Genomic DNA, 26,711 nt, shown 5'->3' with positions numbered 1-26,711 from the left:
TACAGTGATGTGCATTGGGGACATTTATTTGACTTTGGAACATTGCAAATGTCACTTAAATATGAATACATTTTAATCATTGTTAAATGTTTATACAATAATTTTGCATATACCATGAATAAACACAGGTTATTGAAAGTTTTATACTATTACGTGGGGGGCTTTTATTTTGAACATTTGCGGGAATTCCGTGACACGGAAGTACTTTTTGTTGTTGTTGATTATTGTTGATAAAATGCTGATATGATAATGCATTTTCACTGAAATCTACAAAATGAAGGGAACGGGGGGAAAAAATGATTTAACGGCTCAGGTCGACTTGATATTGTAACGAATGAACTCCGACTAGCTTCATTACCTACGTTCGTAGTGGTAGTTCAGAAAGGAGTGTTTTTGGCGTAGCTGACGTTAACGTTGCTAGCTTGGCTACCGTAAACAAGCCATCTGGCGACCTGTCACTGCTGGTTGTGGTCACTGTCAGGTGCTTTTCACTGTGGTGAGATGCCTATCGAAAGAACTCTCTCGGACCTCCGTTCACGGTTGGGGGGTAGGTGTTCTTCGTCTATCATTATACTCAATTGATGCACTACTACTCCTAGGTACTGGCTAGCTAGTTTTAGTATATGTTCTAAAAATATATATATATATCTCAATTAACATAATGTTCACTGACTAGCTAACGTTAGTTACCGTTTCTCTAGCTAGATATGATTGTGAATTAGCTAGCTGGGTTGATAGAAAATGGTTTTTCATATCACATCATTGTGAAAAGTAGTATGCATGGTGTTTGCTAGAGAATTGAACAATATACAGCATTTCAACTTGCACTACACTTTCTGTCTAATGTCTAGCCTATTTCTGTCCTGCTTTTCCAACGCACACCTTAAGGGTCGAAGGGCAAAGGCTCCTCCACTACTGATTAGGCATTAATCTGAAGGATCATGCCCCTAAACCCTGCTGCTCTTCCTTGTGTTTGTCAGAGACGTAGCTAGTCACTGAACCAGTCTGATGAGGAAATGCAGTTCTGACCGTCATCAGTGCATGTGTCTATACGGACTCTCTCAAGATATTGTATCCTGTTAATGATTTTCTGAACTGAAGCACAAAAATGTTGATGACCGTGATCGTCTATTCAATTCACTCCGCTGTCTCCAAATCTTGCATTCACTAAGAAAGCAAGGGCTGTACCAGCTAATGACAGAGGCCCTTGATTTCTCCCCCAATTTCCTCTTGAAGACAGTGCAGTGACAGAGTAATGCATGAGTAACAGTGGAATCAATTGTCTTTGTCATGGTTATACTGTACTGTATGAGGATTCTGTGTGGGCAAAATCGCTCTTAGTGTCTCATGAGATCACACCATGTTTATGTGGGCATGACCACTGAATTAAGCTCTTTGTTGACTGTTAAATAGGCCTAGCTAGGTTTTGAATGTTCCACAGCCTATGCTGTGAAAGTGTTGTTGGTCTGACTAAAGATTTGAATTAAAATGATTATGATTCAGGTTTGCATTGATGTCAATGGAAGATTTGTGTGTAGTGTAAGCTTCTGTAGCTCCTGCAGATAGTCAGGATTAGGCCCAATGATTTATATATATATACACTAGATGACTAATGGGGGTGCTGTTTTGATGCCACCGTGCTTCCATCTTGGCACTCCCCCAAAATGCATTCATTAATGTCTACATTCGTTGTTGCCACATTTTTTTCTATTGCAAACACCTTAATGCATACTTTATATTATACGAGCTAAACATAAAAAATTAAATAAAAAAAACATTTTCCTTAATGTATATTTTTCTGAGATTACTAATGTTACTGTCCCCGCTACAACAACAAAAATATTTAAATACTGTACATGTGATTTTTGTCCTTCAAAATTTTAATTGAAATACAGTATAATTCTATTTATTCCTATGGCAGACTGCTCCTACTAGGGAGGGCCAATATGGCCGACCGTGCGTTCAAATCCTCTCAATGGCCAATACATAGCAAAATGCAATCTAGGGCTTATATACATCGTTGATTGTGTCTAAATGAGTTTACACTCTGTAGGAGTGCGAGAAGATGCACTGTTTTTCTTAGACACTCTAATCTATTTAGCCTATAGGCCAGTGCCATACAGGGCGGCGATGGTCTTGCAACATGGTTGAATGTGCAGGAGAAAGTAATTGCACACAGAAACCTGGTATGTTAAAAGCCTATCAGTTGTTGTAAAGCCTGATGGGGCAAGATGTCTTTCTTACCGTTATCCCATAGGATATGAGAAGATTGAGGAAGCTACATCGAGGACCTCTATAGCTGACCTTGAGGATGCCAGACTTATATTCATCAATCAGCCTCAACTCACTAAGTTCTGCACCAATCACGTCAGGTAGCCCGAGTGTTTACATTTTATAAGTAAACTAATTTGTAGGCCTGTGTTAGTTTGTAATGACCATTTTGCCCAGTAAATTCTTAGTAAACACCTGATAATTTCTCTACCGTGCTGCTGAATATTGTTGTGGGTTTCTCTCTCGCCTTTTCCAGCACAGCCAAATACAATGCGCTTACCTTCCTGCCTCGATTCCTATACGCTCAGTTCAGGAGGGCTGCTAACTCATTCTTCCTGTTCATTGCACTACTGCAGGTGGGTCTAAATAATTACACAGTGTATATTGCACATTTCAGCACTGTTTAGCAGACAGAAATTCTCACCTATCAGACACACATCGTAGTTGTTAAATGGATAGTTTTTTTTATTTTTTAGGTTTTACCTTATTAAACGACTTAATCGAAAATCGGTTTTGTCAAAAAAATATAAAAAAAGGGTTAACTATCACTTTAACACACAGACTAACTATGTCTGTCTCCATTCTCCTGGTAGCAAATTCCGGATGTTTCTCCCACAGGACGGTGGACTACCCTGGTTCCTTTGATCCTCATCCTGTTGGTGGCAGCCCTGAAGGAGATCGTTGAGGATCTGGTGAGGACCATAGAACTAGAATGACATTAAATATATCTCTATTTCTATAGAGAGGACATCCGTTATGTGTTCTCTGAAAACGTGCCCAAGTGCATGGGCATGTGTGAAAGTCGTTCTTGTACTCGCTGACCGTGTGGTTTTTGATTTTCTTGAAACTGATTCCATAAAAAGGTCCTTTGGATGAAGGATGCTTGACATACAAAAAAACATTGGACAGAGATAATTTCACTTTTGAATGTTCTTCCCAACAGAAACGTCACAAAGCAGATAGGGTGGTCAACAGGAAGGAGGCCCAAGGTAAGAAACTGTTGAAATGATTGCTCTTATTACTGCTTTTCAAACAGGTGTAGGTTATTAGACAGATTTTAGTATCAGGATTTGCTAACATAGTTTTCTCTCTGTGTCCCCCTCCTCTTCCTGTTTCCCTATTTCTGCCTTCTCTCTCTTTGTCAGTTCTGAGAAATGGAGCATGGGAGATTGTTCACTGGGAGAAGGTATGTCACTCAATATCAGGCCAGAGTCAGGTATTTTGTGCTTACCTTACTCTGCCTTCAGATGGGCTAAACCCTAATTGTTGTTTGATGTCTAGTGATTCAATGGTTAAGTTGAGCAACAATCTGTCACTGAATAGGGTGCACATTTTAAGTTGTCATATTTTACATTGCCTCGTAGTTTATTCTTCATTAGGGGGAGAGACTTAGGATTTAGACCTACCTAATGATTTAAACACATGTAAACTCAGGGGAAAAAAAGAAACGTCCTCTCACTGTCAACTGCGTTTATTTTCAGCAAACGTAACATGTGTAAATATTTGTGTGAACATAACAAGATTTAAGAACAGAGACATGAACTGAACATGTTCCACAGACATGTGTCTAGCAGAAATGGAATAATGTCTCCCTGAACAAAGGGGGGGGTCAAAATCAAAGTAACAGTCAGTATCTGGTGTGGCCACCAGCTGCATTAAGTACTGCAGTGCATTGCCTCCTCATGGACTGCACCAGATTTGCCAATTCTTGCTGTGAGATGTTACCCCACTCTTCCACCAAGGCACCTGCAAGTTCCCAGACATTTCTGGTGAGAGTGGCCCTAGCCCTCACCCTCTGATCCAACAGGTCTCAGACGTGCTCAACGGGATTGAGATCCAGGCTCTTCGTTGGCCATGGCAGAACACTGACATTCCTGTCATGCAGGAAATCACGCACAGAATGAGCAGTATGGCTGGTGGCATTGTCATGCTGGAGGGTCATGTCAGGATGCGCCTGCAGGAAGGGTACAACATGAGGGAGGAGGATGTCTTCCCTGTAACACACAGCGTTGTCATGCTGGAGGGTCATGTCAGGATGAGCCTGCAGGAAGGGTACAACATGAGGGAGGAGGATGTCTTCCCTGTAACGCACAGCGTTGTCATGCTGGAGGGTCATGTCAGGATGCGCCTGCAGGAAGGGTACCACATGAGAGAGGAGGATGTCTTCCCTGTAATGCACAGCGTTGACATGGCCTGCAATGACAACAAGCTCAGTCCGATGATGCTGTGACACTCCGGGCCCAGACCATGAGGGACCCTCTACCTCCAAATCAATCCCGCCCCAGAGTACAGGCCTCGGTGTAACGCTCATTCCTTTGACGATAACGCAAATCCGACCATCACCCCTGGTGAGACAAAACCGCGACTCGTCAGTGAAGAGCACTTTATGCCAGTCCTGTCTGGTCCAGCGACGGTGGGTTTATGCCCATAGGCGACATTGTTGCCTGTGATGTTTGGTGAGGACCTGCCTTACTACAGGCCTACAAGCCCTCAGTCCAGCCTCTCTCAGCCTATTGCGGACAGTCTGAGCACTGATGGTGGATTGTGCGTTCCTGGTATAACTCAGATGTTGTTTCCATCCTGTACCTGTCCCGCAGGTGTGATGTTCGGATGTACCGATCCTGTGCAGGTGTTGTTACACGTGGTCTGCCACTGCGAGGACGATCAGCTGTCCCGTCTGTCCCAGCTGTCCTGTCCCATCTCCCTGTAGCGCTGTCTTATGCGTTTCACAGTATGGACATTGCAATTTATTTCCCTGGCCACCTCTGCAGTCCTCATGCCTCCTTGCAGCATGCCTAAGGCACGTTCACGCAGATGAGCAGGGACCCTGGGCATCTTTCCTTTGGTGTTTTTCAGAGTCAGTAGAAAGGCCTCTTTAGTGTTCTAAGTTTTCATAACTGTGACCTTAATTGCATACCGTCTGTAATCTGTTAGTGTCTTAACGACCGTTCCACAGGTGCATGTTCATTAATTGTTTATGGTTCATTGAACAAGCATGGGAAACAGTGTTTAAACCCTTTACAATGAAGATATGTCAAGTGTTTTGGATTTGTACGAATCATCTTTGAACGACAGGGTCCTGAAAAGGGGACGTTTCGTTTTTTGCTGAGTGTGTGTTTATCTACATAATGTCTAGTAACTGCTGTAGTGTTCTTTGCAGGTAGAGGTGGGAGATGTAGTCACATTAAATGGGAGAGAATACATCCCTGCAGACTCGATCGTGCTGTCCTCCAGGTAGTGCTAGAATCACAGACGGTAGATTGGTAGTTTGTTGTGGTTATGCCTCTCTGCTTTAGGCTTCAGTAACCTCTGTTCCCTTCTAGCTTCAGTAGGTCACACTATCTGTGTTAGTTGTTCTGATATCTTGTTTTGAAGTAGTCTCACTCTTTCTTTCCCTTCCTCTCCCCTTCCTGACATTCCCTGTGTTCTGTCTGTCAATGTGTCTCTGTGTGCCCATGTCTCTGTCCGCACCCCCCCACCCCGACCGTTCCCTGTGTTGTGTCTGTCTGCCTGTGTGCCCATGTCTCTGTCCGCACCCCCCACATCGACCGTTCCCTGTGTTGTGTCTGTCTGCCTGTGTGCCCATGTTTCCGTCCCCACCCCCTACCGTTGCCTGGTTGCTCCTGGAACGTTCTTTTGCGGGTAACTTAGGTGACGGTCGGGGACGTAGTCAGAGCCAGTGACGGGGACCACCTCCCGGCAGACCTCGTCCTGCTGGCTTCCAGGTCGGGGTCTTGTAGTCTACTGGCATTGGGGCTGAAATCAAACCCTTTGTACAGTGTTGCACCTATCACCTTTTTACTAGTCCACGTGGTTGTAAAGGACACAAGAGGAAGAAAGGATCCTACTTAATTATTTGAACATGCTAAATGCCAAATGCCCCGTGTCATACTTGAATCCTGCGGAGCGGGACTGCTCCCCTTGTTGGCACGATCTCTGTTTGTACCAGGCATCTCTTCCTCTTTACGTTACTGTCTAAAATCAACGGACTAGCTAGGTTATTGTACTGATAACAAACCTGGTTATTAGACCACAGAGCACACTCATCTTGGAGTTTAGTGCTTTACTGTCTCCCTGTTGCTATGGCTACTGTAGCATTGTTGTTCTCTCCCTGGATCTATTTTCTTACCCATCTCTGTCCCTATTGTTAGATCACTTGTGTGAACACCATTCTAGATGCATTCTAGATTGTTTTGACGGCCACTTTCTTTTCACCAGCGAGCCACATGCTATGTGCTACATCGAGACTTCGAATTTAGACGGGGAGACCAACCTAAAGATACGACAGGTGAAGGTTCTTAATTCATCCACACACACACAGACGCATACACAGACACACCAAACATACCACTTATTACGTTACATTGTGGCCCAGATAGGAGGAGTCAGCTCGTCAACTCAACCCCTGCACCTCTTCCTTCCCCAACCAGGGTCTTCAGGTCACAGCGCATGACGAGGATGCTGATAGTCTGTCGCGGCTGAGCGGGTGCATGGAGTGTGAAAGCCCCAATCGCCACCTCTACGACTTTGTAGGCGTCATCCGATTAGAGGGTCATAGGTGAGAGAGATCTACCTGTCTATCAATCAATTATATATATATATATCTGTATTGGTCCTAGCCCTTTCTACAGTGACAGTAACCCAGCCTAGACCTCCATAGAGCATTCAACAGCACAGTGCCAAGGAAAAGTTCTGTCTCAGTATTCTTTCATACAGTCCTTTCAGGAAGTTTCCACCCTCTGACACAGCTTAGTGTGAATCACTACTTCCTAGGGTTGCAATAAATCTGATATCCACCAATTCGTTCTCCCCAGTCCCGTCCCTTTAGGTCCGGAGCAGATCCTTCTCCGTGGAGCCCGGCTCCGGAACACCCAGTGGGTGAACGGCATGGTGGTGTACACAGGGCACGACACCAAGCTGATGCAGAACAGCACGCGGCCTCCGCTCAAGCTGTCCAGCGTGGAGCACATCACCAACACCCTGATCCTGGCGCTGTTCGGCTGCCTGCTGGCCATCTCCCTGGTCTGCTCGGCCGGACAGACACTCTGGAAGACCCAGTACGGGGACTTCGCCTGGTACATGGACCTCAACTGTGAGTCACCTTACTTTATGTGAAGTTACTTTGTGAAGTTACTTTGTGAAGTTACTTTGTGAAGTTACTTTGTGAAGTTACTTTGTGAAGTTACTTTGTGAAGTTACTTTATGTGAAGTTACTTTATGTGAAGTTATGTTTTATTACTTTACGTTAAATTCTACTTTGTGTTATTCTACTTTGTGTTATTCTACTTTGTGCTATTCTACTTTGTGCTATTCTACTTTGTGCTATTCTACTTTGTGCTATTCTACTTTGTGCTATTCTACTTTGTGCTATTCTACTTTGTGCTATTCTACTTTGCGCTATTCTACTTTGCGCTATTCTACTTTGCGCTATTCTACTTTGCGCTATTCTACTTTGCGCTATTCTACTTTGCGCTATTCTACTTAGCGCTATTCTACTTTGCGCTATTCTACTTTACGTTAAATTCTACTTAACGCTATTCTACTTAACGCTATTCTACTTAACGCTATTCTACTTTGCGCTATTCTACTTAACGCTATTCTACTTTGCGCTATTCTACTTAACGCTATTCTATTAGTACAACGTGATGTAGGATGGATATGATCATGGAGGCACTTTCTATCAGACTGATATATTATTGGATAATACCAATGAATTAATACCAATTATTGGATAATACCAATACCAACTGTAACATGTGTATGATCCCAATTTAGTACCCAGCAAATGTCTGATGTATAATAATTTACATGAACCATTACCCTCTCAGTAAATGTAATGACATGTTGTTTTTATTTCTTTACCACTGTAGTCTTAGCATCTCCAGGTAACAATCTTTCTCTGAGGCTTGTAGAAATGGTATCCCCCAGACTAGTGACTTAGACCCCGTTGTTCATTACAATAGAGCTTGTTTAGAAGTAAGAGCTTGTTAAAATAGAGCTTATTTAGAAGTAAGAACTGTAGATTATTTAATATGTGAATTCCATGGCCCATGGTAAACAATGTGTCCACCTAGCCAGTCATGTTTTAAAGGCATACTGTAGCAAAACCAAAAAACGAGTGTTCAGATTATAACTCCTTTTTTTTTTTTTTTTACTCTGTTTCGCACCATTTTATCCCTAGTGAACATGTCCCAGGTCTAAATAAAGGGTTTGTTGTGGCACCTGGATTCAAATTAGATTAAAGGTCATTTCTCTGTGTAACTTGCTCTAACTCCTTCCTACCAGATGGTGGCGCTGCCAACTTTGGCCTCAACTTCCTCACCTTCATCATCCTCTTCAACAACCTCATCCCCATCAGTCTACTGGTCACCCTGGAGGTCATCAAGTTCATCCAGGCGTACTTCATCAACTGGGTGGGAAAATCACTGCACTACACAGCCTCTTGCTTCATCAACTGGGTGGGAAAATCACTGCACTACACAGCCTCTTGCTTCATCAACTGGGTGGGAAAATCACTGCACTACACAGCCTCTTGCTTCTTCAACTGGGTGGGAAAATCACTGCACTACACAGCCTCTTGCTTTTTCAACTGGGTGGGAAAATCACTGCACTACACAGCCTCTTGCTTTTTCAACTGGGTGGGAAAATCACTGCACTACATAAGCCTCTTGCTTCTTCAACTGGGTGGGAAAATCACTGCACTACACAGCCTCTTGCTTCTTCAACTGGGTGGGAAAATCACTGCACTACACAGCCTCTTGCTTCTTCAACTGGGTGGGAAAATCACTGCACTACACAGCCTCTTGCTTCTTCAACTGGGTGGGAAAATCACTGCACTACACAGCCTCTTGCTTCTTCAACTGGGTGGGAAAATCACTGCACTACACAGCCTCTTGCTTCTTCAACTGGGTGGGAAAATCACTGCACTACACAGCCTCTTGCTTCTTCAACTGGGTGGGAAAATCAACTACACAGCCTCTTACTTCATCAACTAGGTGGGAAAATCACTGCACTACACAGCCTCTTGCTTCTTCAACTGGGTGGGAAAATCACTGCACTACACAGCCTCTTACTTCATCAACTAGGTGGGAAAATCACTGCACTACACAGCCTCTTGCTTCTTCAACTGGGTGGGAAAATCACTGCACTACACAGCCTCTTGCTTCTTCAACTGGGTGGGAAAATCACTGCACTACACAACATCTTACTTCATCAACTGGGAGGGAAAATCACTGCACTACGCAGGCTCTTACTTGGTATCTCAGAGTGGCGGTCAATTTCAATTTAATTCTGGTAGTGAACACTCTAAGTAGACGTTTAAATGGAATAATGTCACAGGAGTAAATGTATCTACTTCAAAAGCTTGGTGAGAAGTTTTGGCAAATATGGATTTTGATCTAGTACACGTGAGTGAGCATACAAATTGATGTCCGTACTATGGTAGATTTGGGACATTCAATTTATGCAATGACTTTCTCCACATCTTGTTTGTGCTGCAAAGCCTATTGGGGATGTGAATGTGTTTGTGTTTGTGTGTTCAGGACATGGATATGCATTATGAGCCTACGGATACCTCTGCCATGGCACGGACGTCCAACCTAAACGAGGAACTGGGTCAGGTCAAATACATCTTCTCTGACAAAACAGGCACCCTCACCTGCAACGTGATGCAGTTTAAAAAGTGTTCCATCGCAGGTGTCGCCTACGGGTGAGAAGGCGTTAATCCAACCATTTTATAGAATTAGCATGAATAATACTATGTACTTTGCTGGATAGGTACAGTTGAAGTCAGAAGTGTACATACACTTTAGCCAAATACATTTAAACTGAGCTTTTTACCATTTCTGACATTTAAACCTAGTAAAAATAACCTGTTTTAGGTCAGTTAGGATCAGCACTTTATTTTAAGAGTGTGAAATGTCAGAATAATAGCAGAGAGTGATTTATTTCAGCTTTTATTTCTTTTATCACATACACTCAATTAGTATTTGGTAATATTGCCTTGAACATTTTTAACTTGGTCAAATGTTTTTGGTAGCCTTCCACAAGCTTCCCACAATAAGTTGGGTGAATTTTTGCCCATTCCTCCTGACAGAGCTGGTGTAACGGAGTCAGGTTTGTAGGCCTCCTTGCTTGCACACACTTTTTCAGTTCTGCCCACAATTGTCCTATGGGATTGAGGTCAGGGCTTTGTGATGGCCACTCCAATACCTTGACTTTGTTGTCCTTAAGCCATTTTGCCACAACTTTAGAAGTATGCTTGGGGTCATTGTCCATTTGGAAGACCCATTTGCGACCAAGCTTTAACTTCCTGACTGATGTCTTGAGATGTTGCTTCAATATATCCACGTACTTTACCTTCTTTACCTTTACCTTTACCTTTGCCATCTATTTTGTGCAGTGCACCAGTCCGTCCTGCAGCAAAGCACCCCCACAACATGATGCTGCCAAAATCAAATCAAATCAAATTTTATTTGTCACATACACATGGTTAGCAGATGTTAACGCGAGTGTAGCGAAATGCTTGGGCTTCTAGTTCCGACAATGCAGTAATAACCAACAAGTAATCGAACTAACAATTCCAAAACTACTGTCTTATACACAGTGTAAGGGGATAAAGAATATGTACATAAGGATATATGAATGAGTGATGGTACAGAGCAGCATAGGCAAGATACAGTTGATGGTATCGAGTACAGTATATACATATGAGATGAGTATGTAAACAAAGTGGCATAGTTAAAGTGGCTAGTGATACATGTATTACATAAGGATGCAGTCAACGATATAGAGTACAGTATGTACGTATGCATATGAGATGAATAATGTAGGGTAAGTAACATTATATAAGGTAGCATTGTTTAAAGTGGCTAGTGATATATTTACATTTCCCATCAATTCCCATTATTAAAGTGGCTGGAGTTGTGTCAGTGTGTTGGCAGCAGCCACTCAATGTTAGTGGTGGCTGTTTAACAGTCTGATGGCCTTTTAGATAGAAGCTGTTTTTCAGTCTCTCGGTCCCAGCTTTGATGCACCTGTACTGACCTCGCCTTCTGGATGATAGCGGGGTGAACAGACAGTGGCTCGGGTGGTTGATGTCCTTGATGATCTTTATGGCCTTCCTGTAACATCGGGTGGTGTAGGTGTCCTGGAGGGCAGGTAGTTTGCCCCCGGTGATGCGTTGTGCAGACCTCACTACCCTCTGGAGAGCCTTACGGTTGTGGGCGGAGCAGTTGCCGTACCAGGCGGTGATACAGCCCGCCAGGATGCTCTCGATTGTGCATCTGTAGAAGTTTGTGAGTGCTTTTGGTGACAAGCCGAATTTCTTCAGCCTCCTGAGATTGAAGAGGCGCTGCTGCGCCTTCTTCACGATGCTGTCTGTGTGAGTGGACCAATTCAGTTTGTCTGTGATGTGTATGCCGAGGAACTTAACTTGCTACCCTCTCCACTACTGTTCCATCGATGTGGATAGGGGGGTGTTCCCTCTGCTGTTTCCTGAAGTCCACAATCATCTCCTTAGTTTTGTTGACGTTGAGTGTGAGGTTATTTTCCTGACACCACACTCCGAGGGCCCTCACCTCCTCCCTGTAGGCCGTCTCGTCGTTGTTGGTAATCAAGCCTAACACTGTTGTGTCGTGCGCAAACTTGATGATTGAGTTGGAGGCGTGCGTGGCCACGCAGTCGTGGTGAACAGGGAGTACAGGAGAGGGCTCAGAACGCACCCTTGTGGGGCCCCAGTGTTGAGGATCAGCGGGGTGGAGATGTTGTTGCCTACCCTCACCACCTGGGGGCGGCCCGTCAGGAAGTCCAGTACCCAGTTGCACAGGGCGGGGTCGAGACCTAGGGTCTCGAGCTTGATGACGAGCTTGGAGGGTACTATGGTGTTGAATGCCGAGCTGTAGTCGATGAACAGCATTCTCACATAGGTATTCCTCTTGTCCAGATGGGTTAGGGCAGTGTGCAGTGTGGTTGAGATTGCATCGTCTGTGGACCTATTTGGGCGGTAAGCAAATTGGAGTGGGTCTAGGGTGTCAGGTAGGGTGGAGGGGATATGGTCCTTGACTAGTCTCTCAAAGCACTTCATGATGACGGAAGTGAGTGCTACGGGGCGGTAGTCGTTTAGCTCAGTTACCTTAGCTTTCTTGGGAACAGGAACAATGGTGGCCCTCTTGAAGCATGTGGGAACAGCAGACTGGTATAGGGTGTTCAAACTCCACCGACGTGCTTCACGGTTGGGATGGTGTTCTTCGGCTTGCAAGCCTCCCCCTTTTTCCTCCAAACATAACGATGGTCATTATGACCAAACAGTTATTTTTGTTTCATCAGACCAGAGGACATTTCTCCAAAAAGTATGATCTTTGTCCCCATGTGCAGTTGCAAACCGTAGCCTGGCTTTTTTATGGCGGTTTTGGAGCAGTTGCTTCTTCCTTGCTGAGCGGCCTTTCAGGTTATGTCGATATAGGACCTGTTTTACTGTGGATATAGATACTTTTGTCCCTGTTTCCTCCAATATCTTCACAAGGTCCTTTGCTGTGGTCCTGGGATTGATTTGCACTTTTCGCACCAAGTTACGTTCATCTCTAGGAGACAGAATGCGTCTCCTTCCTGAGAGGTATGACGGCTGCGTGGTCCCATGGTGTTTATACTTACGTACTATTGTTTGTACAGATGAACGTGGTACCTTCAGGCTTTTGGAAATTGCTCCCAAGGATGAAGCAGACTTGTGGAGGTCTACAGTTTATTTTCTGAGGTCATGGCTGTTTCTTTTGATTTTCCTATGATGTCAAGCAAAGAGGCACTGAGTTTGAAGGTAGGCCTTGAAATACATCCACAGGTACACCTCCAATTGACTCAAATGATGTCAATTAGCTTATCAGAAGCTTCTAAAGCCATGACATCTTTTTCTGGAATTTTCCAAGCTGTTTATAGGCACAGTCAACTTAGTGTATGTAAACTTCTGACCCACTAGAATTGTGATACAGTGAATTATAAGTGAAATAATCTGTCTGTAAACAATTGTTGGAATAATGATGTGTCATACACAAAGTAGATGTCCTAACCGATTTTTCCAAAACTTGTTTGTTAACAAGAAATGTGTGGAGTGGATGAAAAACAAGTTTTAATCACTCCAACCTAAGTGTATGTAAACTTCTGACTTCAACTGTATCTCGTTGTCTTTTATTGTAGTGCTTGTCCACACAGTTATGTGGTGTAGGACAGATCTTTATTCTCATCTCAATTGTAAACATATATTTTTTATTTATTTCACCTTTTATTTAACCAGGTAGGCTAGTTGAGAACAAGTTCCCATTTGCAACTGCGACCTGGCCAAGATAAAGCATAGCAGTGTGAACAGACAACACAGAGTTACACATGGAGTAAACAATTAACAAGTCAATAACACAGTAGAAAAAAAAGGGAGTCTATATACATTGTGTGCAAAAGGCATGAGGAGGTAGGCGAATAATTACAATTTTGCAGATTAACACTGGAGTGATAAATGATCAGATGGTCATGTACAGGTAGAGATATTGGTGTGCAAAAAAGCAGAAAAGTAAATACATTTTTACTAGGTTTACTAGGGTAAGGGTAAGTTTGGCGGTGTGAGTGAAGGAGGCTTTGTTGCAGAATAGAAAGCCAACTCTAGATTTGATTTAAAATTGTAGATAAACCAAACATGTCAGTATATAATATTATTTTTTGTTGTTGTTGTTGTCTGAAAGGCACAACACAGACAGTCCTGAGGAAGAGGGCTTTGGCGATCCGACCTTACCGGAGAATCTCCACAATGATCACGTGAGTACATAACATTAGACGATGTACTAGCTGTCAGTATCAATGTGTTTTTTATTTTTTTTATCTCTTTTTTTGTGTATTAATTGTGTTTGTGCGCCCAGCCCACAGCTACTATTATCCAAGACTTTCTGACCATGATGGCTGTGTGCCACACTGCTGTTCCTGAGAAGACTGAGGACACTATAGTCTATCAGGCCTCTTCCCCAGGTAGCTCTCAAATGCATTGGATTACACCCCTTTTACTATATAACACCTCTTCTACCTCTACTATATAACACCTCTTCTACCTCTACTATATAACACCTCTTCTACCTCTACTATATAACACCTCTTCTACCTCTACTATATAACACCTCTTCTACCTCTACTATATAACACCTCTTCTACCTCTACTATATAACACCTCTTCTACCTCTACTATATAACAACTCTTCTACCTCTACTATATAACACCTCTTCTACCTCTACTATATAACACCTCTTCTACCTCTACTATATAACACCTCTTCTACCTCTACTATATAACACCTCTTCTACCTCTACTATATAACACCTCTTCTACTTCTACTATATAACACCTCTTCTACCTCTACTATATAACACCTCTTCTACCTCTACTATATAACACCTCTTCTACCTCTACTATATAACACCTCTTCTACCTCTACTATATAACACCTCTTCTACTATATTGTCAATCAATCAAATGTATTTATGAAGCCCTTTTTACATCAGTCAATGTCACAAAGTGCTGTACAGAAACCCAGCCTAAAACCCCAAACGGCAAGCACTGCAGATGTAGAAGCACGGTGGCTAGGAAAAAACACCCTAGAAAGGCTAAGGGGTGGCCAGTCCTCTTATCTGGCTGTTCCGGGTGGAGATTATAGCAGAACATGGCCAAGATGTTCAAACGTTCATAGATCACCAGGTAGGTCAGATAATCAAAATCACTGTGGTTGTAGATGGTGCAACGGGTCAGCACCTCAGGAGAAAATGTCAGTTGGCTTTTCATAACCGATCATTCAGAGTTAGAGACAGCAGGTGCGGGAGAGAGAGTCCAAAACAGCAGATCCGGGAGCACGTTCAGTGAACAGGTCAGGGTTCCATAGCCACAGGCAGAACAGTTGAGACTGGGGACAGCAAGGAGTCATCAGGCCAGGTAGTCCTCAGGTCCTCTGAGAGAAGAGAGGGAGAAGAAGAAGAGAAAGAGAGAGAATTAGAGGGAGCATACTTAAATTCACACAGGACACCGGATAAGACAGGAGAGACACTCCAGATATTACAGACTGACCGTAGCCCCCCGACATATAAACTATTGCAGCATAAATACTGGAGGCTGAGACAGGAGGGGTTGGGAGACACTCTGGCCCTGTCCGACGATACCCCCAGACAGGTCCAAACAGTCAGGATATAACCCCACCCACTTTGCCAAAGCACTACTATATACACCCCTTGTACTATATTACACCCCTTGTACTATATTACACCCCTTGTACTATATTACACCTTGTCTACTATATTACACCTCGTCTACTATATTACACCTCGTCTACTATATTACACCTCGTCTACTATATTACACCTCGTCTACTATATTACACCTCGTCTACTATATTACACCTCGTCTACTATATTACACCTCGTCTACTATATTACACCCCGTCTACTATATTACACCCTGTCTACTATATTACACCCCGTCTACTATATTACACCCCGTCTACTATATTACACCCCGTCTACTATATTACACCCCGTCTACTATATTACACCCCGTCTACTATATTACACCCTGTGTACTATATTACACCCTTGTACTATATTACACCCCTTGTACTATATTACACCCCTTGTACTATATTACACCCCTTGTACTATATTACACCCCTTGTACTATATTACACCCCTTGTACTATATTACACCCCTTGTACTATATTACACACCCTTGTACTATATTACACCCTTTACTATATTACACTATATTACACCTCGTCTACTATATTACACCTCGTCTACTATATTACACCTCGTCTACTATATTACACCCCTTCTACTATATTACACCCCTTGTACTATATTACACCCCTTGTACTATATTACACCCCTTGTACTATATTACACCCCTTGTACTATATTACACCCCTTGTACTATATTACACCCCTTGTACTATATTACACCCCTTGTACTATATTACACCCCTTGTACTATATTACACCTCTTTTACTATATTACACCTCGTCTACTATATTACACCCCTTCTACTATATTACACCCCTTCTACTATATTACACCTCTTTTACTATATTACACCTCTTTTACTATATTACACCTCTTTTACTATATTACACCTCTTCTACTATATTACACCTCGTCTACTATATTACACCTCGTCTACTATATTACACCCCTTGTACTATATTACACCCCTTGTACTATATTACACCCCTTGTACTATATTACACCCCTTGTACTATATTACACCCCTTGTACTATATTACACCCCTTGTACTATATTACACCCCTTGTACTATATTACACCCCTTCTACTATATTACACCTCTTTTACTATATTACACCTCGTCTACTATATTACACCTCGTCTACTATATTACACCCCTTGTACTATATTACACCCCTTGTACTATATTACACCCCTTGTACTATATTACACCTCTTTTACTATATTACACCTCGTCTACTATATTACACCTCGTCTACTATATTACACCCCTTGTACTATATTACACCTCGTCTACTATATTACACCCCTTGTACTATATTACACCCCTTGTACTATATTACACCCCTTGTACTATATTACACCCCTTCTACTATATTACACCTCTTTTACTATATTACACCTCGTCTACTATATTACACCTCTTCTACTATATTACACCTCGTCTACTATATTACACCTCGTCTACTATATTACACCTACTATATTCTACTATATTACACCCTTGTACTATATTACACCCTTGTACTATATTACACCCTTCTACTATATTACACCTCTTTTACTATATTACACCCTTGTACTATATTACACCCCTTCTACTATATTACACCTCTTTTACTATATTACACCTCGTCTACTATATTACACCCTTGTACTATATTACACCCCTTGTACTATATTACACCCCTTGTACTATATTACACCCCTTCTACTATATTACACCTCTATATTTTTACTATATTACACCTCGTCTACTATATTACACCTCGTCTACTATATTACACCTCGTCTACTACCCTTTTACTATATTACTTTCTACTATATTACACCTCGTCTACTATATTACACCCCTTGTACTATATTACACCTCGTCTACTATATTACACCCCTTGTACTATATTACACCCCTTGTACTATATATTACACCCCTTGTACTATATTACACCCCTTGTACTATATTACACCCTTGTACTATATTACACCCTTGTACTATATTACACCCTTTACTATATTACACCTTGTCTACTATATTACACCCCTTCTACTATATTACACCCCTTCTACTATATTACACCCCTTCTACTATATTACACCTCGTCTACTATATTACACCTCGTCTACTATATTACACCTCGTCTACTATATTACACCTCGTCTACTATATTACACCCCTTGTACTATATTACACCCCTTGTACTATATTACACCCCTTGTACTATATTACACCCCTTGTACTATATTACACCCCTTGTACTATATTACACCCCTTCTACTATATTACACCTCTTTTACTATATTACACCTCGTCTACTATATTACACCTCGTCTACTATATTACACCCCTTGTACTATATTACACCCCTTGTACTATATTACACCCCCTTATTACACCCCTTCTACTATATTACTTGTACTATATTACACCCTTCTACTATATTACACCTCGTCTACTATATTCTACTATATTACACCTCGTCTACTATATTACACCTCGTCTACTATATTACACCCCTTGTACTATATTACACCTCGTCTACTATATTACACCCCTTGTACTATATTACACCCCTTGTACTATATTACACCCCTTCTACTATATTACACCTCTTTTACTATATTACACCTCGTCTACTATATTACACCCCTTGTACTATATTACACCTCGTCTACTATATTACACCCCTTGTACTATATTACACCTCTTGTACTATATTACACCCCTTGTACTATATTACACCCCTTCTACTATATTACACCTCTTTTACTATATTACACCTCGTCTACTATATTACACCTCGTCTACTATATTACACCCCTTGTACTATATTACACCTCGTCTACTATATTACACCCCTTGTACTATATTACACCTCGTCTACTATATTACACCCCTTGTACTATATTACACCTCGTCTACTATATTACACCCCTTGTACTATATTACACCTCGTCTACTATATTACACCCCTTGTACTATATTACACCCCTTGTACTATATTACACCTCGTCTACTATATTACACCCCTTGTACTATATTACACCCCTTGTACTATATTACACCCTTGTACTATATTACACCCCTTCTACTATATTACACCTCTTTACTATATTACACCTCTATATTCTACTATATTACACCTCGTCTACTATATTACACCCCTTGTACTATATTACACCTCGTCTACTATATTACACCCCTTGTACTATATTACACCCCTTGTACTATATTACACCCCTTCTACTATATTACACCTCGTCTACTATATTTACTATATTACACCTCGTCTACTATATTACACCCCTTGTACTATATTACACCTCGTCTACTATATTACACCCCTTGTACTATATTACACCTCTTGTACTATATTACACCCCTTGTACTATATTACACCCCTTCTACTATATTACACCTCTTTTACTATTTACTATATTACACCTACTATATTCTACTATATTACACCTCGTCTACTATATTACACCTCTTCTACTATATTACCCTTGTACTATATTACACCTCGTCTACTATATTACACCCTTGTACTATATTACACCTCGTCTACTATATTACACCCTATATTACTTGTACTATATTACACCTTGTGTACTATATTACACCCCTTGTACTATATTACACCTCTTCTACTATATTACACCCTTGTACTATATTACACCTCGTCTACTATATTACACCCCTTGTACTATATTACACCCCTTCTACTATATTACACCTCTTGTACTATATTACACCCCTTGTACTATATTACACCCCTTGTACTATATTACACCCCTTGTACTATATTACACCATTGTACTATATTGCCTTTATGATGTTGTACAGTGTAATCTTTGATTCTAGAATGATTCTACAGCTTCACTCCTGAATTTGAAAATCCCCAACAATCTCAAGTTTACTTTATTACGATGTTCCTTTCCCCTGTCTAGATGAAGGGGCCCTGGTGAGAGCAGCCAGCAGCCTGGGCTTTGTGTTCTCTGGACGAACCCCAGACTCAGTCATCATACACGCTGTAAGTGGAACCCATTTATTATGTGATGCAGAATTAGAGTTAAATCATGTTTGTTTGAATCAGAGCCATATATTTAGATTAATAGTTTGGATTTCTAGCTGCTATTTATGCTACATATTACTGTATAGGAACACATGCCATTGTTTGTCTTTGTTTACAGCTGGGAACAGAGCAAAGGTTTGAGTTGCTGAATGTCCTCGAATTTACAAGGTAGTTTTTGTATGCATATTTGATGAGTCGTTGTAGATGTGTCCTGTCTATTGTTGGACTGTATTTGTCTCTTGGTTCTCATTTGAAAACCCTGATCTTGACTCTTTCTTTAGCGATCGCAAAAGGATGTCGGTCATCATGCGTACACCGTCCGGGCGGATCCGACTTTACTGCAAAGGAGCGGTTAGTATGGAGGACCAAGACTACACACATTTTATATTTTTTTATGTGTTCCTCAAATGAACATAATGCAACTGCAGAGTTACGTTCTTTGAAGGGCGATTGTACTTCCTGATTTGGCCTCATTTTAGATTTGGTTCATTAAGAAATGCTAGCTGCCATGACTGAATTCAAACGTTACTTGGTTTCGGGGTGTGGTTTGATGTGGGTGTCTCTTGTGTGTTTTCGGGGGTGGGAAGAGTTAGCCAAAGAACGCCAAATAACCCTGTTTCTAAAAAGGGAAGCCAGCCCTATAGCAGCTTCTGCCCTTACCCTGGTTCTTTGAACACTTACAGTCAAATACTGGCGGCTCCCGCTGCACTGTCAGTAAGACTTACAAGACCTCACCACTTCAGCCTACGGCGCCGTCGGAGATGCAACAATGTCAGGACTTGTGGTCGTCCTCTTGTCTGTGACAGGTGTTCTGGTTACAAAACGATGTGAGGAGTTTCTGTGCCTTGAAGGGGTCATCGGTGGATCTGCCCGGTCCTCTCAGCTAATCCCAGTTGGAGCTGAGTCACAGAAAAAGTCTGGTGTAATCAATGGGTGAAGGGTCTGAAACCCGGATCGACGGTATGCAGGTCGTGTGGAGTTACCGTGGGACTTGGAGTTGATACCATAAGTCACACGTAGTGTTCACCCTGACCCCAACAATGACATGTACACAGCTGTGAACATAATGTCCAGGTCCATTCAGTACGACACACTGGCAAGTGTGAGGGACTACGTCATTGACACGTACACGTCTCCTCAGAGAGACACCCAACCCCCACTGTATGCGAACATGCAGAGGAGAGGATCACCACAGATCCCGGACTGAAGAAGATTACCACAGAACCAGGACTGAAGAGGATCACCACAGGACCAGGACTGAAGAGGATCACCACAGGACCAGGACTGAAGAGGATCATCACAGGACCAGGACTGAAGAGGATTACCCCAGGACTGAAGAGGATCATCACAGGACCAGGACTGAAGAGGATCACCACAGGACCAGGACTGAAGAGGATCACCACAGGACCAGGACTGAAGAGGATCACCACAGGACCAGGACTGAAGAGGATTACCCCAGGACTGAAGAGGATCATCACAGAACCCGGACTGAAGAGGATCACCACAGGACCAGGACTGAAGAGGATCATCACAGGACCAGGACTGAAGAGGATTACCCCAGGACTGAAGAGGATCATCACAGGACCAGGACTGAAGAGGATTACCACAGGACCAGGACTGAAGAGGATCACCACAGAACCCGGACTGAAGTGGATTACCACAGGACCAGGACTGAAGAGGATCATCACAGGACCAGGACTGAAGAGGATTACCACAGGACCAGGACTGAAGAGGATCACCACAGGACCAGGACTGAAGAGGATCACCACAGGACCAGGACTGAAGAGGATCACACAGGACCAGGACTGAAGAGGATCACTACAGGACCAGGACTGAAGAGGATCACTACAGGACCAGGACTGAAGAGGATCATCACAGGACCAGGACTGAAGAGGATCACCACAGGACCAGGACTGAAGAGGATCACCACAGATCCCGGACTGAAGAAGATTACCACAGAACCAGGACTGAAGAGGATCACCACAGGACCAGGACTGAAGAGGATCACCACAGGACCAGGACTGAAGAGGATCACCACAGGACCAGGACTAAAGAGGATCACGACAGGACCAGGACTGCAGGGCCTTGGCACAGAGAGTCACTGCAACAAACCAAAGCTAGTCCTAACATTTATCTACCCCTGCTATCGTAACGACCTATCTGGACATTTTATTTGAACCTTTTATTGAATATTGAATTTGAATTCTCTTCTCTTGAAATTCTCATTATCTATGTTGATGAATACAGTATATTGGATTATGTAGCCTACCTATTTATGTCTATAGTAGTTTATGTTCTAACGTTGGGATTTTTTATTACAACATACTTTTCTCAGCTGCTAAAATGGATTATATTAGTAAAAGCCTTTTTAATGTTTTTTTGCTTCTGGAACAAATTGCTCTTGATATACACTCCGAGGCCAGTTTATTAGGTACACAACCCTGTTCACAAATGATTCGCTCCTACAGACATTGAGTCGTGGCTTGCTATATAAAGCAGGCATTGAGGCATTCAGTTACGGTTTGATTGAACGTTAGGTCACTCGTTTTCCCATTCTAAGCCACATTGAGTGTGGAATGATTGTCGGTGTCAGGCATGCTGGTTCCAGTATCTCAGAAACGTCCGGCCTTCTGGGCTTTTCACACACGACAGTGTCTAAGGGTTTACTGAGAATGGACAAACAAAAAACATCCAGTCAGCGGCAGTCCTGTGGGTGAAAACAGCTCGTTGATGAGAGGTGGAAGGAGAAGGACAAGAGTCATGCAAGCTAACAGGCGTCCCACAAACAGGCAAATAACGGCGCAGTACAACAGTGGTGTGCAGAACGGCATCTCGAAACGCACAACTCGCCGGTCCTCGTCATCGATGGGCTAAATGCAGCAGACGACCACACTGGGTTCCACTTCTATCAGCTAGAAACAGGGCTGCAGTGGGCACGCGATCACCCTCACTGGACAATTGCCGAGTGGAAAAACTGGTCTGATGAATCTCTGTTCCTGTTGTCATGCTGATGGCAGAGTCGGGATTTAGCGTCAGCATCATGAGTCCATGGCTCCATCCTGCCTGGTGTCAACGGTACAGGCTGGTGGTTGTGGTGTAATGGCTCGGGAGCAACGGTTCAACTCCACAGCGTATCTGAACAAAGAATTCAGGCTGTTCTGGAGACAAAGGTGTGTCTGACCCGGTACATAATAAACTGGTCACTGAGTGTAAATTATATATTTTGTTGCTTGCAGATACAATGCATTTGAAGGAAATAATTGTTTTGGTCTTTGCCATATTCTTCTTTCTCATGATAGTCACACTTGTTTTCTTATTCTATTACAAACTATTAATGAGGACCTTTTGGAAAAGTTCAGTGTAAATTAAATGCATGTTGTAAATTAGCTCAAAGTTAAATGTTTGAAATATACAAAAAATAAAATGAGTTTGCAGCAGTGCAATGTCCATTTGTGGCTAAAATAAATAAATAAATAAAAACAGTTATGATATCTTGCACATTCAAAGAATTAGCCACGTTTGTTGCAACAATCTGGGTGTGTTTTCTGACAGGACTCTGTCATCTACGAGAGACTGGCGGACAGCTCCAAGTACAAAGACATCACTCTCAACCACCTGGAGCAGTTTGCCACAGAGGGTGAGCCACAGTTCCACTGTTCTCACGCATTCCAATGGCATTGTTATAGAGTAGGACTAGCTAGCCAAAGAACCTCTTCACATGCAAGTATAGTGTTGTTATTTCATGTTTTCGTAATGATCTGATAGGTTTAACCTATATGGTAATAGCTCCACCTTGCCCTCTGATTGGCTGGGCTGAATTTATCACTATGTTTCTTATACTTATCCAATTCTCTCAGATCTGTACTGTACAGGAGCATTGTATCATGTCTCTCGCTCTGTGTGTGTTTTGTCAGGATTAAGGACGTTGTGTTATGCTGTGACCAACATCTCAGATGAGTCATACGAGCAGTGGGCTGAGTTGTACCAGAGAGCCGCCACCTCCCTTACCAACCGAGCTCTGAAAATGGAGGAGAGTTATGAGCTCATCGAGAGGGTAACCAATAGAAGAACCCGTCTTTACAATAAAATAAAGACACACCGTAGACCTACAACTGTTTTTTTTTCTTCTAAAGGACCCTGTGCCTTCTGTCTGTCAGAAAATACTACCATAAAGTGACAGAGTTTCCCGTAAGATGATACAAAATGCATTCTTTCAAGAGTTTTCATGATGTAGCTACGATGTGGCATTGGTGTAGGTTGCCTCCATATCTTTACGTGTTTGATTTAAGCTTGACTGAAAGCAGGGTGGGAAGAATGTGTACTTTTTGCCACTGCTCCACCGGTTCCATTGGACCAGGTAAGCTATATCAAGTGCACTTCAAGTATTTGAAATGTATTTCACTTGTATTTTTTTTTCCCCAGAACCTGCAGTTGCTTGGTGCCACGGCCATAGAGGACAAGCTACAAGACAAAGTCCCCGAAACCATAGAGACTCTGCTCAGAGCTGGTATCAAGATCTGGATCCTCACCGGAGACAAGCAGGAGACTGCCATCAATATAGGTGAGGAGGCACACACACACACACACAACTCCACCTGCCAATACACACTAAAAGTGCTCAGACCCACTTAGGTCCACTATAAATCAGTACCGTCAAATTAAATCCTTCTTACCCTCTGCCTCTCAAGGTCACTCGTGTAGGCTGCTGAGGAAGAACATGGGGCTGTTGGTCGTGAACGAGGAGACACTAGAAGTAAGTGTCAATCCCAATCTCGCCCTTCTGTTGTCAACAACAGAAAACAAAACACAAGAACTGGATATGACGCCTTTTCTGTTCTGAGCATGTCGTTCATAAATGTACTATTATGACGCTAGCAACACCACGGCCGAGAATTCCATTCCCAGAGGAACCACATGGACAAAAAAAATCTATGTTTGTCTAAGTTGCTTTGTATAAAGGCATCTGCATCACAGTGCTAGCTGTGCCACCAGAGATTCTGGGTTCGAGCCCAGGCTCTGTCGCAGCTGACCGTGACTGGGAGGCCCATGGGGCGGCGCTCAATTGGCCCAGCGTCGTCCGGGTTAGGGAGGGTTTGGCCGGCAGGGAAATCCTTGTCTTGTTGCGCACTAGCGACTCCTGTGGCGGTCCTGGCGCAGTGCACGCTGACCAGGTCGCCAGGTATATGGTGTTTCCTCCGACACATTGGTGCGGCTGGCTTCCAGGTTGGATGTGCATTGTGTCAAGAAGCAGTGTGGCTAGGTTGGGTTGTGTTTCGGAGGACGCATGGCTCTCGACCTTCGCTTCTCCCGAGTCCGTATGGGAGTTGCAGCGATGAGACAAGACAGTAACTACTACCAATTGGATACCACGAAATTGGGGAGAAAAAGGGGAGAAAAAAAAAGCTATAAAAAAATAAAGGCATCTGCTAAATGGCATTCATTCAATAACTTACTATGTCCTAGGGGACGCGAGCAGCTTTGAGTCTTCACTGTGGCATGCTGGGAGAGGCGCTCCACAGGGAGAACGACGTTGCCTTGGTGATGGATGGCGAGACGCTGAAGTACGCCCTCAGCTTCGAGGTGCGCCAGTACTTCCTGGATCTGGCCCTATCCTGCAAGGCCGTCATCTGCTGCAGGTAGCCAATCACAGCATAGGATCCCTCCATTCAGACTGTTGCTAAAGATGGAGAGAAGCCCTCCTGTCGTTGTATTCACTCCAACACTCCTGTTCACTCCAACTCCAGTTGGAACTAACCTGATTCAGCTAATTATTAGAATCAGGTGCACTAGTTTAGGGTTGGATTGAAAATCTACAGGACTGTAGCTCTCCATGCACAGGGTTGGAGTTAACCTACAGGACGGTATCTCTCCAGGAACAGGGTTGGAGTGAAAACCTACAGGACTGTAGCTCTCCAGGAACAGGGTTGGAGAGCCCTGCTATAAACAATCATATTGGGGCCACTAGGCTACCCTGGGGCAGCAGGGTAGCCTAGTGGTTAGAGCATTGGATTAGTAACCGAAAGGTTGGAAGTTCGAATCTCCGAGCTGACAAGGTACAAATCTGTCGTTCTGCCCCTGAACAGGCAGTTAACCCACTGTTCCTAGGCCGTCATTGAAAATAAGAATTTGTTCTTAACTGACTTGCCTAGTAAAATAAAGGTAAAATTAAAAATTAAATATTCAGTGATGATTCAATATCACGTGTGTGCCCAGGGTGTCTCCACTGCAGAAGTCGGAGGTGGTGGACCTGGTCAAGAGGCAGGTGAAGGTGATCACCCTGGCCGTCGGTGACGGTGCCAACGACGTGGGCATGATCCAGACGGCTCACGTTGGCGTGGGCATCTCTGGCAATGAGGGCCTGCAGGCCGCCAACTCCTCCGACTACTCTATCGCCCAGGTAACCCCTCTATCACCTTAACACATCATTACTTCTGGATGTAGTTGAGGACTGGTTTTTAGGGGGAAATAATATAATTTATGGCATTGGATGATATGATATTGTGGATATCACCTAACCCTAATATGTGGCATCTGGTCTCTGTCTCACTCCGTCTGTCTCGCTATTCTGTCTATGTCTCTATCTTTGTCTCTCTCTGTTTCGTTCCCTGTCTTTTTAGTTTAAGTACCTGAGGAATCTTCTTCTAGTCCATGGGGCGTGGAACTACAACCGAGTGTCCAAATGCATCCTGTACTGTTTCTACAAGAACATAGTGTTGTACATCATAGAGGTAGGGCTGCTTCAGTAGGGCTGCTTCAGTAGGGCTGCTTCAGTAGAACCGCACAATTCAGGTAAATTTCACTAAAGGTCCAGAGTTTCCAGAAGTCCCGGTTGGAAGATTCCCAGAATTAGGAAGGAATAAGCAGGAAATCCTCTAACCAGTTTTTTTTTTCTAATGTCTCATTGGGATTTTGTGAAAGTTCCCATAATTCTGCAACCCTTTGAGATCAACATGGATGTCAGTGTGTAATAGAGAACCTCAGTCACTCATTCATCTTGTTTTTTTAGATCTGGTTTGCGATCGTGAACGGGTTCTCTGGTCAGATTCTATTTGAACGTTGGTGCATTGGTCTTTACAATGTGGTAAGTGTGTGTACACTCCTTATTCAACC

General features: G+C 43.0%; 1 protein-coding gene across 6 annotated transcripts in view; it reads left to right on the top strand.

Annotated features, from left to right (window-relative positions):
• Nucleotides 1-218: 218 nt before the first annotated feature.
• Nucleotides 219-26,711, top strand: part of LOC112262121 (phospholipid-transporting ATPase IA) — a 35,785-nt gene continuing 9,292 nt past the window's right edge. Inside the window, exons 1-25 of one of the 6 annotated variants that reach the window (XM_024437840.2) lie at nt 219-547; nt 2,258-2,372; nt 2,528-2,627; nt 2,865-2,963; nt 3,215-3,260; nt 3,417-3,457; nt 5,432-5,505; nt 6,490-6,559; nt 6,702-6,829; nt 7,086-7,363; nt 8,557-8,684; nt 9,813-9,979; nt 13,995-14,067; nt 14,169-14,274; nt 19,477-19,559; nt 19,720-19,769; nt 19,883-19,952; nt 23,154-23,238; nt 23,516-23,655; nt 24,024-24,162; nt 24,290-24,354; nt 25,065-25,237; nt 25,815-25,998; nt 26,219-26,329; nt 26,608-26,682. In XM_024437840.2, the coding sequence (XP_024293608.1) occupies nt 502-547; nt 2,258-2,372; nt 2,528-2,627; nt 2,865-2,963; nt 3,215-3,260; nt 3,417-3,457; nt 5,432-5,505; nt 6,490-6,559; nt 6,702-6,829; nt 7,086-7,363; nt 8,557-8,684; nt 9,813-9,979; nt 13,995-14,067; nt 14,169-14,274; nt 19,477-19,559; nt 19,720-19,769; nt 19,883-19,952; nt 23,154-23,238; nt 23,516-23,655; nt 24,024-24,162; nt 24,290-24,354; nt 25,065-25,237; nt 25,815-25,998; nt 26,219-26,329; nt 26,608-26,682 (2,646 nt within the window). In that variant the 5' untranslated portion in view covers nt 219-501. Of the gene's footprint in view, nt 548-2,257; nt 2,373-2,527; nt 2,628-2,864; nt 2,964-3,214; nt 3,261-3,416; nt 3,458-5,431; nt 5,506-5,922; nt 5,997-6,489; nt 6,560-6,701; nt 6,830-7,085; nt 7,364-8,556; nt 8,685-9,812; nt 9,980-13,994; nt 14,068-14,168; nt 14,275-19,476; nt 19,560-19,719; nt 19,770-19,882; nt 19,953-23,153; nt 23,239-23,515; nt 23,656-24,023; nt 24,163-24,289; nt 24,355-25,064; nt 25,238-25,814; nt 25,999-26,218; nt 26,330-26,607; nt 26,683-26,711 lie in introns of those variants that run through there. The other 5 variants (XM_024437838.2, XM_042330212.1, XM_042330213.1 and 2 more) reach the window with 5 other exon arrangements.

The sequence above is a fragment of the Oncorhynchus tshawytscha genome, linkage group LG11 (genome assembly GCF_018296145.1).
Source record: "Oncorhynchus tshawytscha isolate Ot180627B linkage group LG11, Otsh_v2.0, whole genome shotgun sequence".
Classification (NCBI taxonomy): domain Eukaryota; kingdom Metazoa; phylum Chordata; class Actinopteri; order Salmoniformes; family Salmonidae; genus Oncorhynchus; species Oncorhynchus tshawytscha.
Note: the sequence above shows the minus strand (reverse complement) of the source record. Positions and strands in the feature narration are given on the sequence as shown.